At 37.7% G+C, this 17,476-nt stretch overlaps 2 protein-coding genes across 3 annotated transcripts; one reads left to right on the plus strand and one right to left on the minus strand.

Moving 5' to 3' along the window:
* Positions 1–1,351: 1,351 nt before the first annotated feature.
* Positions 1,352–8,020, minus strand: LOC119068417 (casein kinase I-like). The gene is made up of 3 exons (XM_037171986.1): positions 7,410–8,020; positions 6,820–7,246; positions 1,352–1,592 (listed from the first exon to the last, which is right to left on the minus strand). Exons 1-3 carry the CDS (start codon positions 7,867–7,869, stop codon positions 1,430–1,432), a joined length of 1,050 nt encoding a protein of 349 aa, XP_037027881.1. The 5' UTR covers positions 7,870–8,020; the 3' UTR covers positions 1,352–1,429.
* A 339-nt stretch (positions 8,021–8,359) lies between these two features.
* On the plus strand, positions 8,360–15,652 carry LOC119068412 (AT-rich interactive domain-containing protein 4B). Of its 2 annotated transcripts, none has more exons than XM_037171975.1 (8): positions 8,360–8,820; positions 9,501–9,627; positions 9,698–10,010; positions 10,170–11,814; positions 11,882–14,726; positions 14,794–14,910; positions 15,178–15,267; positions 15,343–15,652. In XM_037171975.1, the coding sequence occupies exons 1-8, from the start codon at positions 8,815–8,817 to the stop codon at positions 15,522–15,524; spliced, it is 5,325 nt and encodes a 1,774-aa protein (XP_037027870.1). In that variant the 5' UTR covers positions 8,360–8,814; the 3' UTR covers positions 15,525–15,652. The 2 variants fall into 2 exon arrangements, with proteins under 2 accessions (XP_037027870.1, XP_037027871.1); XM_037171976.1 differs by having other exon boundaries at positions 8,399–8,820; positions 10,203–11,814.
* The last annotated feature ends 1,824 nt before the right edge of the window (positions 15,653–17,476 follow it).

Below are 17,476 nucleotides of genomic sequence, written 5' to 3' on the forward strand. Positions count from 1 at the left end.
ATTTAGAGTAACACTCATGCTTGGAGGAACAACGCCCTGACTCGATTTCGATGTGTATCCACCCCTCCACAAAGGTCACCATTGATCAATTCTCTTGATTTTGCACCAAATTAGTACATATGTCACTAATATATGAAAATGGTTGATGGTCAACAATCGTCACTTCAACACAAAAATTCACACACGAATTCAGCAAAACATTCTTTTGTACAAAAATAAATATCCTAAACCTCCCGCCCATCCATGGACGGAAGATGGTTCTTTATAGCAGAAAGAACGAAACGCGCCTACCCTACGGACCCAATCAACAACAAAGAAGAAGGAGAAAATAAAAACGAAAAATAAATTATAAGACAAAAATGTAATTTTTCTGTTAGTTTTTGTTTGTTTGTTTGTTAGCTTAACCAGACACTTTAAAAATGAGTTAGCGTCACCCCGGACTAAATACCATTCTAAATTGGACTTGGCGGTATATATACACATAGTCTATCGATCGATGTTTATTTTGACGGTTATAAATTTAATAAATAAACGATAAAATGATGTCTCGGATGTCCGGAAAAACAAAACTTATAGATATATACCATGCACCGAACGGACCGTTTAGTTGGATTAAGTGGCGCTCACAATAGGAATACTATAGAGTCTGAATATTCTCGCGGCACGGGAACCGGACTCATTGAACGAGTCATTTCTGCCGTTGTTTTCTATTCATTATTTATTTGTTTGTTTGTCGTTTACAACCATTCATGTATAATGAAATGAAATGTCTCTCTCTCATGAACTGATTTTTTTTTGTTTTTAATTAAATTCCGCCGTTCACTCGATTAATAAATTTTGTTTTCGTTTTGTTTGTTTGTATTGTTTGTTTGCACAAAACACTATATTTGTTTCAATTAATGATTAGAAAGACTATATTTTCAATTTTTTTTTTATTTTCATTTTTATGATATTTAATTTTGAATATTACGATTATTAAATTTCAGATAGGGAAAATTGGTTTTTTTATTCTTCTCTCAATTTTTTCATCTTTAAAAAACAAATATTCAATTTCTATAAAAAAAAAATTAATTTACAAAAAAAACCAATCAAACACAATTCTCTCCTTTTTTGCCTTTCTGTCGTTTTGTTTTACATTTTGTGTTTTTTCTTGCATCAAACAAAAAATTTAATTAAAAAAAAGGAAAACAAAAAAAAATTTTAATCGAAAATCAATTTTAACACAATCGGTATGTTTTCTTTCTGTGTTTTCTTTCGCCTTTTTTTTCCTTTTTGTGTTTTCATTTTGTTTTTTTTTTTTTTGTTGAATTAATTCCATTAAAATTTATGATAATTAATAAGAAAATTTCTTTTTTTTTGTAATTTCTTTTGTTTCTTCTTTTTCCTTTCTGTTTTGTTTCTTTTTTTTTGTTGTTTTTTGTTTTTAATTCTATTTTAACTCTGTAGTTGCTTGAAGCTTAATTTCTTTCTCGCGTCCTTCCTCTCGACCGTCAGCGTTGCCCTGTGTCATTGCATTTGCTGCTTGCTTCTGTTTCAGCATGGTCCAGTCGAACGTGTAGTCATATTGATGATTCAGAGTTCGGAATAGAATTCTGTTGATAGAATAGAGTAAGAGAGGAAAATTAGTTTACCAATATTACATGTTAATAGCTCATTGAAGTATAGTTCCATCCTAAAATAAAATCAGTTTTCTATGTGGTACGTGATACGAGAGATATGAGGGATACACGTTTTGACATTTCAGTTTTAGTTCGAAGTGGGTGGTGAAGTGATTGGCATGGCATATTGGTCTATAAAACGCCATTTGCAACAGTTAATTTTTCCTTGTACAAACTAGCCTTACAATTGGGTGTTTTATATGAAACACCTTAAATCTTCCTTGCAGAAACTTGAGTAGCAATTAACAAACAAATCGACAGAAACAGCATGAATCGTTCTTGCACAAATCGGCCTACAGTTGGGAGTTTCGATAGAAGCAACTTGAAACTTCCTTGTAGAAAGTGGCGTAACAATTGGGTGCAAATAGTGGATTTTATTTACCTTTTTAATTGATGTAAAACGTTTCGATCATAAGGAAGTAAATTTGTCGATCAATATCGATATGCTTGTAATTCTTTTTTTTTTTGTAGTCCTTGTTACAGAACAACTCACACAGATTCATCGCCGCTTCGAAATTAGGTCGAGTTAGTGTCTTATTTTGTAACCAAAATTAATTTACTAAGAAAATCTGGGCATTTTATTATAATGCATATTGTTAAACCATTTCTTGCTTAGAATAATGCTTTACGACGATTAAGTCAAAACGTTCACTGCCCAATCAAACTTATGAGCGAAGCAATGAATAAAATATCGGAATAATTCGAAACATTAAAAAATTGTTGTATTCCGATGCAGAAGGAGTCAAAGACTCAAGAGGATTTTACTAAACAGTGATACAGCAAAAAAGATGATTTCCTTCATTTTTTTTTAGTCGAAACGTTGAACGGACAGCACCACATGAAAAGTTTCTAAATTCAACTAAAGAAAATTTTACATCCATCCATTTTATGTCCAATGGAACCACCATCGAACCACTAGAGGATTAACATAGTTTACAACAGAAATTAGAATTTCAATTATGTTTCGACTGAATTTCTGACATCAACTGCTAGAGTTTTTGCATTGGGAACAGAGCCGATCATTAGTACCTTGCTGCACTAAAATCTTACAAAATGGAATTAATTTGATGTAGACGCAAATCAACACCATCTGGAATAATTCTGATCAACAACTCGCACCAATTTACGGAAACTTTCATGAATTTTACCAAAGAACTTCTTAAAATTAGTGTGGTCGATATGACCAATGTTCACAAGAAGCTCTGGCTTAGGATAGAATTTAAAGCACGATGAATTGTAAACAGATGGTTTTTTTTTAGCTTGTGGAACAAATGTTATTATTTAATAATTTTTCACGAACTGTGTATTCTTCTTGAATATAGCTTGCTTGCTTCAAGTTACTTGAATCTTGCCACAATAAATAAATAAAATTTGCGAGTCTCTAACAATACAAATGTCGACAAAAAACAATCGAAAAATATAACACCAAAATCATGTTCTTAGTAATGCTTTGCAAAACATCAGTGTAACAACATCATTCCGATCAGTAAAATAGTACGAACGTCTGAAAATTAACAGAACTCTATTGATCAAATTGGCGTCAGACCATCACCATTTGTATCGAAGGCAATCAAGCTGAACATCAGAAATCTGACCATCTGGCAACATCGATGAAGATGATAAAGAGAAATTTGTTTTTTTTTTTTATTGCAGAGATGAAGCGGTGCGATCGAGTCTAACAATGGAATACAAATATTGTTAACCAAACTTTTGCCATATGATAAAAAGACTCAGAGTTTTCCTGTTTTGGTTTCGGATCACTTCAACAATAAGGCATTATTTCCAAAAAATAAAAAAATCACTCAGTTTTGCCTCAGTTTAGCTAAACGACGCCTTTTTCTATTGTTTAAAGAGTAAACAGAGAGACAACGGAGTTCATTTTCGTTTACTTGATTCACTCGAAATTTCAAAATTTCAAAAAGCTTACTTACGGCGTGAATTAAACGGAGAGGTGCCAAATTTCATGCAAAAAAAAGTGGCGATAAAGTTTTGCTCAATTGTGCCGCAGTCTCGCAGACAAAATGTAAATCGGTTGATCAATCATTCAATAACTTAAAAATTGTAGGATTGGAATTGTGAAATTGGAGCTCGAGTAATTTCACCCCACATATTCACTATGCAATTCTGTGATGCCAGTTATATCTGACATGACTAAATTGAATCACAGAAAACGAAATTCTTATTCACTGAAAAATTCGATTTTCTCATCATCTTTACGCGAATCAGTTTCAGGCATCGAATCTGGAAATCGTGTGGGAAGAAAGTTGTTGTGTCACAGTCATTTCCATCATAATTCACATAAATTAAGGAATATCTCGTGACGTCCGTATCTTCTTTCCGATTTTCGTGTTAACTGCGTAAATCTGTTGCATCTTGTAAATATTTATGCCGAAAGTTCCGATTAAGCGCTTTTTTGTTGTGGTTTTTGTTTCGAAAAATTAGTTGTTGCCAATATTTACGTATTGACGCAACAGACAGTGCTGCCCCTTTGACTCTCCAGGCGATATTGTTACGGATGTTGATGTCTCATTATCAATTAGTTAAATAAAAAGTGATAGCGTCACGTACTGTATGATGATACATACAAAATTGTTGAATGGATTTTTTTGTGATGTTTGAGGATATTGCATGGCTTCGTGAAGCGTTAAGCGAGACATCGGAATCATTCATGGCATACAGAGACGGAATATTTGATCGTCTTTACAGTGCCTAATATTGAAAAAATTTCACTTAAATTTCACCACACAATTCACCCCATGTAGATAACTGTTTAGGTAAACCTGGTGATATTTAAGTGAAGTAATACTTAATATTAGGCTCCGGTTTTTAGAATAGCGTGACGTCATTATAAACCCCTAAAGCGACTTTGTTTGAAACTTCCGACACGGTCACTGATGACACAGAAGGGTCGTGATGAATCTTGGAATTAAATTTGTCATACCACAACCTCCACCGTGTATGGAATGAACACACGACATCAGTTTGGGTATAATTTCAAAAAATCGATTTGTCTTTAATTAAGTAAAACTCTGTTGAAATGTCCATAAATTAACTACCGGTGACCTTGCAGAACAACTCAACGAAATAAAAAAATAAATAAAATTTTTCCACCATAAAAATGTGAAAGAATTTCATTTTGAAATTAGACTCACTTTCAACATATCTGTATTATGTTCGGATTAGCCCGAATTGAATTTTGCAATGGAGGCAATTCATTTTTTTTCGCTGTGTTTATTTGTTTAGATGATGAGTCTTAAGGTCAAACGACAAAATATTTAATATAATTCATCCGAAAAATGGTTCTTCGAAACTGCATCAAAATATTGGTTTTGTGATAGCCTAATGACTGCGCGGCATATGAGAAATGGTGAAATATTTTTTCTGCTTAGCGAAACGTGTGCTAAGTATAGACATTTAAGTGCTGCTTATTATTGTTGTTATATATATACGAATGTACACATATTGCCTTCGAATGCGATTTGAAATGATTCAAACATAAAAATGACATTTTGATGCTTCTCAACCGTTGCATACGATAAGTGTGTACTATTTGTACGAATATGGAAAAACGTTTCGTGTATTTTAATACACAAAATATATAAATATCGGATACACAAATCGAATTAACAACAAGTTGAATGTTTGTTATCAACATCGATATATATAACTAATAATAACATTACTGTGATGGCTATATGGCCTATGTCTGCATGTCTCGAAGAAGGAAAAAAAAAAACGAGAAAAACGAAAACACAAAATTTATATATATACACAACGTGAAACTGCTGTCGTATAGTATATATTCAAAAATAAAATGTGAATCAAGAAAACGAAAAAAAAAACTATTTTCGATTTGACTATATAGGTAGGTAGTGATGTTGTACCAATAAACAATGCGAATAACGAATAAACAAAAGATAAATCAATACACGCAACAGCGATAACGAATTGTACGCTTTTTCGAGTTTCGAACCAACAAGAGAGACAACAACCGACCAACGAAAAAAAAAACGCAATAAATTTTGAGGAAACTCAATGAAATTGAAGTGACCTAAATTTGCGGCGTTGATAATTTCGCTCCAACAAAACCCATCACACTCAAAGAAATGATAAAAAAAAACAATTTTTACGTTTTACCGATCCGATCAAAACATAAAGACCCGAGAAAGAATGACTTAACGTTGTGTGTCCGACGGGCCACTAATCGATGCATATGGACAAAAATGGTATACCATGAAAGAGCAAAATTTCTTTTTCTTTTTATTTATTCGTTCACGTTTCATTGATAGCCCTAACCCATTTTCGGTTGATTATTGTTTCAACAGAACAGTCATAGGTAAATGTCGTTACACACTCGTTTGTTTCGGTGTGTGCAAATTTCTCTTGGTAATTTTTTTTTGTCGCATTACGAAGTGTGTGCACTGTGCATTTGTCAAAAAGAAAAGAAAAATTAAATTGAAATCGTCACACTCTGGAACAGACAATCAAATCAAAATTTTCTTCTTCTTGAGTCGATTCTACATATATGGAGAACAAACAGTAAATTGGGAAATTTCGACTGGTTTTGTCTCAGTCGATATTGCATATATGGAGAAGAAACAGTAAAGCAAATCGGTATAAATTTCGAGTAGTAGTTCAGACACTACAATGAGAATTTTTGAATATTTTTTGGGGAACTTTCTCAAAGCCATAACATTCATCGTTCATAACTCAGACCCGCATGAACGGAAGTAGGGGGAAGCGTTTTCTTTCTATCACATTTCAATTTTCAATTTCATGGTTAAACAATCCTTGATCGAAGGAACAATCAAAACAATTCGGTTCAATTAGCCGTTCATTTGTCACCGTATCGTTTCGGCTTTGATTAACTTTTCATTCAGCTGTGCTCGAGCGACAGCTGGTGTGTAACCGAGTCGTTGTGAAAACTGAGAACTGAAAACTGTGGTTGTTGTTTGAAACCGATGTGTGTGGTTGTCAAACGTATCACTTGCAAATATTATTCATTGATTACGCTTCAACGGTTTCTTGCGCAATTTTTCTTGTAATTTTGTCACACTCATCGTTCGTTTCGAGGAAAGTCTCGTTTGTGATTTTGAACACAACAATTTTTTTTTTTTGATTTTGGATGGAAAATGGAAAATCAAATCAAAATTTTACTCACCTAAACAGCTGTCTTAAGTACATATAGTCGGGTGACTCATCAAAGCGCAATGTACGGCAATAATTCAAATACATTGCAAATTCAGCTGGAAAGCCTTTGCACAGTACTTCTATGGGTGTTGACATTTTCTTTTCGGAAATGCGTTCGTATTTCTGTTTCTTTGTGGTGGCCTTGAGTCCTTGCCACGGCAGCGATCCTCGATTAAAATACATCATAACATAGCCCAACGATTCCAAATCATCCCGACGTGATTGTTCGATACCCAAGTGAGCATTTATCGATGCATATCGAGCGGTGCCCGTTAAATTCTTGTCTTCGCGATACGCTATGTGAATGCGTGAACGAATGTCTCGGTATTTCTTAGCTAATCCAAAGTCGATTAGGAACAGCTTATTACAATGACGTCCGATGCCCATCAAAAAGTTATCTGCAATTCATGACGGAAGGAACAAAAAGAGAAAAAAAAAATTAGAAAAACGGGAAAAATTAATTGAAATGTGGAATGTATCCGTGACCACAAACAAAAAAAAAAATCGTGAAAATGGAACAAACGAATGACGACAAAAACGAAAACAATTGATTTAACATACCAGGTTTAATGTCTCTATGAATGAAGTGCTTGCAATGAAGAAACTCCAAACGACCAATCATTTGATCGACTAACATCAGAACGGTTTTTATTGTAAAATGTCGTGTGCAAAAATTAAATAGATCTTCTAGAGATGGCCCCAACAAGTCCATAACGAGGACATTGTAGTTTCTTTCTTGGCCATAATATCGAATCCGTGGAATACCAACTCCACCCATCATTAATTTGTACAGTTTGTATTCGTATAGAAGTTGAGGATGGCGGGCATTGAGAGCCTCCATTTTTATGGCAACTTCTTCGCCACATACGACGCTTATTCCCAAATAGATATCACCAAAGGATCCACTTCCAATTTTTCGTATGACACGATACTTTCCTCCTACAACGAAATCACCTGTATACGAACGACTTGTTGTGTAAGTTGACTTTAATTGATCAGCCATTTTAGACACTGAATTCATTATACGATTAACACAAACAAAAAGTGATTTAAGGTGTGCGACGGTGTAATTTTTCCGATTTTATTTCACAGTATCTTAATTCGTCACCATGAAATCAAACTTCAGCAGCCATTTTTTGCTTTGTCCAAGTTCGTAACACTTCGCTTATGCTGTCGGTCGTCGCTCGGATATGAAAAGAAAAGTGTCTAATTGGTTCGTTTAATCGAAACACAGGTGACGCCTGCTCGGTCTTTGCAAGGTTTTTCCGTTTTTCTCAGATTTCTATGGAATTTCGTGAAATATTTTAACATTTTCTACCCTCTTGTTTACTCAGATCTTAATTGCCGTAATTTTGACGATTTTGCCGTTTCAATTTTTTGTTTAATGGACTCGGAAGGCAAAAAGGAACATATTTTGGCGCCATTTCAATTGCTTGATAAATGTTCTGATAGAGACCTCTGTACATACGGAACATTAGTATTGCCCGTATTGTCGTAAATCGCCGCGTTCGCCAATTTCTGTTAAATTTTTGGTTGTACTTTTAGTTTGCGAATTTCATCAATTAAAATCTAAATTACAATTTCGATGAAAGCAATCAAACGATGACGCAGCTACTGAATATTCAATTAATTTCCAATTGATGAAATAAAATTTTTGTGGAAGCATATCCCAACAAATAAAACAAAATTCCAAATGAAATGTCTGCAGCGCCATCTATCACTGTTGTTTTGCATTTTGCTGACAGTATTGTTGTCATTTTATTAACAAAAAAAAAATTGTAAGAAAAAGTAGAAGTTGGAGTTGACTCTAAATTTATCAAATTTATTTTGACCGCATACTAAATCGACTTAACTAAATCAAGTAACTCCAATTACTTTCTGTGAAAATAATGCCCATTTTGCCAAAGTGGCGTTTGTAAGCGATAATCAGAGTTTTGAGCGTTATTTCCTCCAAAATCTTGGAAAGATGCAGGTTAGAACAACAAATTTTCTTTTCTTAATTTTATGTGTAATATAATCAATAATATTCCAAGTTGGGTTGAGGTTTGTTTATGACCAGTGTTTTCGAAATACAGGCGGAGATATTTGTGGCATGACTGATATGGCCGTTGAGACCGTTTACATACCGTTGAGATTTGACCGTAAAATGATGCGTATAACTCGGTGAAACCTGAATTTGTGGTACGCAAAACGTTCATGTCGAAATTACATTTCGGACTAAGTGCAAGTTTCGATTAACGAACTAGTGTTAAACCAATTTGGTTCAACGAAAGTTCCTCGTTTGTAGAGAAAAACAATGATTCTTGTGTGCAACGCATAAATTACTGATAAAAATTGCCTGATTTAGACGAATAACAACCGAAACACTCAGAACATTCGCAAATTGTTTTTTAGCACAGCCCCGAGTTACAACCTTTTTTCGGAAAATGATTTAGAGGGACCTCCTATCCTTTAAGCTCAAAAACAATTGCCCACTTGTTGGCATGTGGGAAATGAAACTTTTAGACTCCTTTGAAGGGCTTTGCTAAAAAACACAAGTTTACTGTGACCGTTTCGATCCTTATTTCCGCTTGTGTTTCGGAAACCAATTATTATCTCGTCGTGTTCGTTTTCGAAGCAAATTATTATTAAATCTAAACATTATACTTACAGCAAGTCGACGATCCGCCCTATTTGTCAGTCGGAACGGAGGTTAGCGCTAAATATAAAGGGGCCTTTTGTGAAGCAAAAGTCAGAAAAGTCGTACGCAACATCAAATGTAAGGTCGCCTACAAACAAGGTATGCACCAACCGTTCTTGTCCTTTCTCTACTTATTGTTGTACTTTTAACTTTTCAATTTTCATTTCAGGTGGATCGGGCACAGTTTCTGACGAACAGATCAAAAGTGATCTGTTACGAGTCGGTGGAACTGTCGAGGTCGAGGTGCCTCAAGTCAAGCATCCCGATCGAAAGGAATTGGTTGAGGCGACGATAACGAAAATTCAGGATTGTTCGCAGTACACGGTTGTGTTCGATGATGGCGATATCACAACATTGAGACGAAGTGCGCTGTGTTTGAAGAGTGGGCGGCACTTCAATGAGAGTGAAACATTGGATCAATTGCCGCTAACGCATCCGGAACATTTCGGAAATCCTGTAATCGGCGGTCGACGGGGACGAAGGTAAGCGATACGTTTTGGGTGAATTTTTGTTTTTGGTTTTTTTACCATTTTTTTTTTGTTCATTGTTGTTGTTTATGAACGTTGTCCTGATGATTTTATGTTTGATTTTTCTTTTCTTTTTTGTCTCTTGTCATTCTTTTTGTTTTCGACCCATCAAAGAAATTTGGACCTAAACAAAAAAAATGTTGTTAGATCGAGGCACATGCCGGATGACAGTTCCGACGATGAAGAGGAAACGGTTACAACAAAGCAAAGAATTATCGAAAAAGAGGAGCATATCGGCAAAGTGGTCTGTGTTGAAAACACCGAAACCAAGAAGAAATCGTCGAAAGAAAACTGGTTTCCCGCATTAGTGGTAGCACCCACAGACACTGTACGCATCCGGGTCAAAGACGAATATCTGGTTAGATCGTTCAAAGACGGCAGGTACTACACCGTTCCGAAAAAAGAGGCGACCGACTTCACGAAAGACAAAGCTTCCAAGCAAGACAGTGATGCTGTTCAAGCTGCGCTTGAGTACATGCATAAAGATAATTTACCGCCGCATTGGGATCGCGATGTATTATTCGGCCTGGGCAATTGTTCGAGTGACTTCGAAGGTGACTACGAATCCGATACGTCAGATGACGAACCACGCGAAGAAAAGGATCATTTTGTTGCACAGTTGTACAAGTATATGGATGATCGCGGAACGCCATTAAATAAAGGACCGTCGATTACGAACAAAGATGTCGATCTGTATCGACTGTTTCGAGCAGTTCAAAAGCTCGGTGGCTACAATCGTGTGACGACTCAAAGCCAATGGAAGCAAATAGCGACACGTCTGGGCTATACACCGACGACAACGAGCATTCAAAATTTGGTGAAGCAAGCGTATAAGAAATTTCTGCTTCCATTCGAAGAATTCGATCGAAAATTAGGATGTACAATGGTGGCACATCCCCGTGCCAATCGCATCAAGGGCAGAAATTTGGTGCGAGCACATTCGGTTGCATCACCGAAGCCGGAAAAAGACGTTAAGCCAGTCGTTGCAGCTACCACAACTGAAGAATCGGAAAGCAGTGTGGAGCCCGTTATTGAGAAAAAACGCAAATTGTCCACAAGCAGCAGCGGCAAAGTGAAGGCTATGGTCGAGAAATACGAAGAGAAGTTCAAAGAAGAACTGAAGGAAATCAAAACGGAAATTGTGGAAGTCGTAAAGGAGGAGCCAAAACCGAAGGAAAAGGAAAGCAAAAAAGCTGTGGCCAAGGAACAGAAAGAATCGGCCAAAGAAACGAAGCAGAAGGAACTGGCAACGGAGGTGAAAATCGAAAAGAACCCAGATCCGGTGCCGTCAACGTCTGCGAAAAAGATTAAAGAAGAAGTTATTCCGGCTCCGCCAACTACACCCGCTCCCGTTCCAGCAACAATACCTGCAAAGAAAGAAAAGGGAACAAAACGTCAACAAGCCAATAACGACGAAAAGAAACCGACAAAGAAGCGTAAGGCTGATGCTGAGCCAGAAAAGCCGGCGGAAAAGGTCGAAAAGCCAGAGGCTGTAGTGCAAGATTTTCCAGTTGAAGTCGGCGATAAACTCAAAGTTTATTATCATGAGCAGAAAGTCACGTATGAGGCGAAAGTAATCGAAATATCCGTTCAGCAAGGGGTTTGTCTGTACTTAGTGCATTACACAGGATGGAATACACGTTACGATGAATGGGTGCCGCGTGAAAGAATTGCGGAAAACTTAACCAACAGCAAAACGATAAAACGTTCCAAGACTGGAAACAGCCGCACGAGCAGCACAAATTCAGACAAGACACCTGTAAGTCTTTAGTAAACATTTCCTCGCTTAGGAGATACTTAATCACTAAAAATTTATCTAATTCCAGCACATGCAAATTGCACCTATCAAACAAGGAATGCGTAAAGGTAGAGGCGGTTCACGAGGAGATTCACAGCCACCACGATCCACAACACCATCGTCCATTGCATCGAATTCCAGTCGCACAAAGTCCCCAGCCATACCGGCACAACGACGAACGACTCGAGCGCAACCTAATGCTGTGCGCCGTACATCGAACAACACTGACATCTCATCGGTTCAAACTGACGACAGCGATTCCGATTCGGATGAGCCGGTGAAAAAACCTTCGACACGAAAAATTCCATTCCAACGAGCGTCTCAAACTCAGTCAGTATCGACACCGTCAACATCCAACACGAATAAGCCGGTCTCGAACACAAGTTCAGAAGAAGAATCGGCTGGCACTAGCAACAAAGGCCGCGATTTCGATTTGAATCAAATTCGTTCGGAATTGAAGGGTTTCAAGGAGTTGAAATTGCCTGCTTCTGAAATCGAAATCGAGACTGAATCAACGTCCGAAAAGAAGTTCGAGTGTCCCAGTACAACATCGAATACGGAGTCTGGTGATTCAATAATGCAAGACATGGCAAAAACGGAAACGTCCGATCTATCATCCGAATCCGATTCGTACGACGACGATTCTCAATTTTCCGATCGAACTACCACTTTGGAAAATATATCCGAGTCGTTACAGGAGAAATTCAAGTCGGGTAAATTGGACACCGACGTTTTCAAAAAAGCTGTACCTGAGCCGAGCGAATTCGTTGAGAAAATGGCTGTGCTAAAGGCATCAGGAATTGAGAAAATTATTAAAAATAGCTTGGCGGATCGGTCGAAAGCGTTGCCAGAAAAAATGACAATGAAAGCTCTGTGTGAACGATCGCCCCTGAAGCAGAAAGAAAGGATCAAAGAAAAGGATGAAAAATTACCGGTAGAACCTAAAGCACCGTCGAAACCGTTGATTGAAACGAAAGTGCTGCCCAGTATGGACAGGAATGTTGCTAATAAAATTGAAAAACCGGCCACCGTTGAAAAGTCTCCATTCAAAGCGGCATTCGAAAGGGACAAAACCGTTCCCTGCAAAAGTATTTTCGAAAAGGCAACTACAAGTTTGCCTGCCAGTACGGACAATTTTCTTATCCGGACGACTACTGCTGATTTCACGCCTGCAGACAAAATTTCGCAGCCGACAGCTCCAGCTGTCAGTCAGCCCGTATCTCAGGTTTCCAGTGCTAGCGATATTTATGAATTCAAGGAACCGGAGCCGTTCGAATTTGAAGCTGTCAAAAAACTTTCACCAGAAGTTGATAAAAAATTGAAAAAGAAATCATTGGCTGAACTTGCAGTCGATTCAAAAGCATTCCCAACGTCGACGTCGACTACCACTCCAGTTAAAAAATCCAAAAAATCGCCGTCTAAGGATCTGGAACCAAAGATGAAACCACAAAAGCAGCAGCAGCAAGATGATCAGGTATCACCAGTAACGTCACCGCCTGCCACTCTCGTTCCTCCGAAAATTGATTCGATTTTTGATTCATTGCGAAAATCGCCGAGTTTCAATATCAACTCTTCCAATACTGGCTTGTCGGATGATCTATATGTGACCAGTTCGTCCAAAGAACCACCTAAGCTGGAAGTGTTGCCAGTTACTGTTGCTAAATCCACATTTATTCCTACGCTTTTCAATACTGCAAGCAGCGTAGAAACTGCAAAAATTTTTGATGTTAAGCCTGGTGTATTGGAGAAAGAGGACGATGACAATGACAAGCCCGTCGAACTGGAAACTGCGAAGAAAATTCTACTGGCTGATGAGGTGTTTGAGTTGGACCCACCTAAGATCGATAAGCCATCTTCAATTGCCGACAAGGTTTTGAAAGCGTTAAATCAACAACAGCAGCAACAACAGAGGCAAGACCAACACGACACTACTGAAGAGGTGGTAGAAAACAAACCAGCAGTCTGTGAGAAAGCTGCAGTCGCAACATCTCCTACCAATATCGATACAACAGTCGATACAGTTTTGGAACCGCCGATTTTTGAGCCACCAAAAATTGAATTGCCAACTCATATTAAAAAGGAACCGGAGAGTCAGCCTAAGAAACCAGTTCTTAGTTCTCCGGAGCATAAACTCGACATCCTTGAGTCTATTGCACCGAAAAACAACGACCTTAGTGAAACAATTCAGAAATTAGAGTCCGTCATCCAGCACAGTGCGGATATGGGACAGATGTCAGATGATTCGTCAGACAGTACCGATTCGGAGCGAAGACTCGTCATCGAAGATGAGTCTCAGAGCTCAGAAACTCAAAATGAATTTAACAAAGCCGATTCGCAGCCAATCAGTGAATCCATCAAACCAGCGATCACTGTTCCAGGTGACCGTAAAGTTTTCGAAATACAAAATGTGGAGGACAATGCTATTGGATTGAAATTCTCCTCAACTACTCATTTCTCTGCTGCACAACAGAAAGTCAAAGCTACAACGGAACAACCGACAATGAAGTCAGCGTTCGATCTGATGGCTACATACACAGCTACCGCTAAACCAATAACCCTCGTACAACCACGCCAGGCGGAAGCTTCCCAGATAAAGGAAGAATCCGACGAGGACCACACTATTGGTTCCACATCAACCGTCGAGACCACACATAACGAAACGTTGCAACTGTTGCTGTGCGAAGAAACTATTCCAGGCAGTCCAGCGCCACCAGCGCGTGACGTATTTACACATTCAATGGATACCGACACAAATACGGTACCGATGGAAATCGACGATCCAAAAGTCATCAAATCAGATAATGTGTCGCTCAATAGTTCGCGACATGATTCGTTGAGTCATGACGATAGTAGCGAAGATGTGAGAAAAACTGGTAAGTTGAATGAGTATGAGATATGACTGGAGCAACGAAACTACTTCTGCATTTTTGTCATTTCAAGATCAAGATGACATAACAAGCAGACGACGTAGACGAACCAGAAAAGCATCTGAGTCAGACACACCAGCAGCATCGATCAAACGTCGTAAGGCTAACAGTCGACGTAATACAGCTACAGGTATACTAAAATTGAAAAGCTACCGGGCACTAGTCTTTGTTCGGAGAAATTTTGATTTTAAGATCGCCAGATAAGTCATGATCGTATAAGTCGTATAAGATGCGTTGACTTCATGCTTCGAAGACGATTTTTTTTTTAAATTTTGTTTATAAACTCCCGAGTCGAGCAACGTTTCGCTCCAAATATCGAAATTTCTCTGTTAACTAGTGAAGAAAAGTCGACAGTTTCACTGCGATTTGCTGAACTAATAAAATTTCATTCGTCTAGGATCTGACAGCGAAGACACCGACAATGTCCAACGATTCCCCGATCGGCAACCGATCAAGCAGAGCCAGTACAACTTCTTAGTGCAATTGGGTATACAATATTCTTCCTACCACATTCTTCTATCGATGAATTTCTAAAATCTATTTCTACGTTACACATTTCCAGATTCAGCTCTGAACAGCCATCAACGTATTGCCATTTTGAACAAACAAATTGATGATCTGCGAAAGACTTACAATATGATTAAGACTGAACTGGCAAGTATTGATCGTCGCCGAAAGAAGTTGAGACGCCGGGAACGGGAAAATAAGAAGCAACAACAAATGAAAATGCAATCGACTAGTTGAACGGCGAGGAAAATGTGAACGGTGGAAGATTTTTACAGATTGTATTGTATCGAGCGATTGTATCCTGTTGAATGCTGCTTTTTAACTGTATAAAAAAACATTCATTAAAAACTAGTATTGGTACACAGTCATGGGCTTTTTCATGTTAATCGAAAGTGAGAAACCAGGACAATGGTTCCAGTGTTAACCGACCGAATGATATTCCGACGTTTAAAAATTCTTACACAAAACCTTGTTGAATTAACAACAATAAATATTTGCAACCCATTCAATTTCTATTCAAACACGGCATACACGACTGCGCGTGCACACAACAAATTATTATACGCAAAACAATTCGGTGATGGTGTATGACCTCCAATGTTAAACTATTCAACTGTACAGTGAAATGAAGTTTTGAAGGTGACGTTCGATCGAAATAAAATTTCGTACAGCGGACTCATGGCATGAAATTGTTTTCGAAGGTTTTTTCGAATTGAGGATATGTTCTTGTTTTCTTGAAGGGTAAGAATTTTTATCGTTCCGAATATAGTCGATGGGAGAGTTGATAAGGTTTATTACCGGAACAAGGTAAATCGTCTTAAAATAAGTCCCTAACCAGGGACTATTATTAGGAATTGTGTTGAATGAAATTGTAATTAAAATCAACAAAATTTGTATCAACTGTTTCAGCAGCTGGTACACTCATACAAATACACATGTTTAAATGGTCTCACCTCTTCACATGTCTATGTCACCAGTATTAGTGGATCAGCTGTTAAAACATCTGAAGCAAATTTCAATATAAATTTGGTTGAATTTTACTGTACCGAAATTTACCAAAAATTTACTGAAAACCTTTCAGTAAACTTTCGGTAAATTTCCACAATTCTCAATAAATGAAATTCCCAATAATATTTCCTGTCTTTAGAACCTGTACCCGATGCTGATTGTTCTTAAGTCCATTTAGTTTCTGCCCTGCATTTGATGAGGAAACGGCAGATTGGGAACGTCAACGAATTGCATTTAGAGAAGGACCCGAGATACGGGAATTGATAGAGCAAGTGAATAGGAAATTAGGCTTTCACACGTCAAATCAAATGGACTTTGATCAAGTGTGGACCATGTGGAACATTTGCGTATTTGCTGTGGCAACGACATTCGAAACATCCAATTCTGAAACGGGTCCTGATTCTCCCTGGTGTGTTCCGTTTTCGATTGCTCATCACCTGCTATTGGAATATTACGAAGATATGAGATGGTTTTACTCCAGAGGTTACGGCGTTCGGAACCAACGATCGCTTCAAAACATGAACTGTGGCTTGATGCAAGATTTACTGCGCCACATGCAATCTGAAAATGATTCCGATGCAATGGCTCGCATTTTTATGTCTTCTGCGAGCGAAATTCAGGCAATGTTGGTCATATTGGGATCGTTTAGAGATTTTTGGCCGAGGCATCAGCATAATTTTGCTCAACAAACGACTAGAAACTGGCTAATGAGTTTGATTACGCCGTATAGCGGTAACTTGGCTGCCGTTCGTTTTGAGTAAGTGGAGAATCGAATATTCGAATGACTCATGTACGCAGTCAGTTAAATTATTTTTGTAGTTGTGATGCTGGAGACCACGATGTGATTTTCCTACTTAACGAGCGACCGATTTTGGTTCCGGGGTGCGATCAACAAAATGGAGTGTGCAAATTGAGTTTTATTGTGAATCGATTCCAACGGTTCATTGATGCCAATTGTTCAACACTTTTCTGTAGTGATGACTAATTTCTGTGCGCCTTTCGACTCCTTTCGAATTCATCAATTTGCTTTTGATAATCATATCAGTTCATCATCACCACCGAGTTGATAGACCGAATTGTTGATAAAATTTATTTAGAGAATACGAAATGAAAAATAAAATAAAAATCCACTCTGTTTTCCATACTTATTCTACTACACCAACGCACTTCAAGCATGAGTG

Source organism: Bradysia coprophila (assembly GCF_014529535.1).
Source record: "Bradysia coprophila strain Holo2 chromosome X unlocalized genomic scaffold, BU_Bcop_v1 contig_185, whole genome shotgun sequence".
NCBI lineage: Eukaryota > Metazoa > Arthropoda > Insecta > Diptera > Sciaridae > Bradysia > Bradysia coprophila.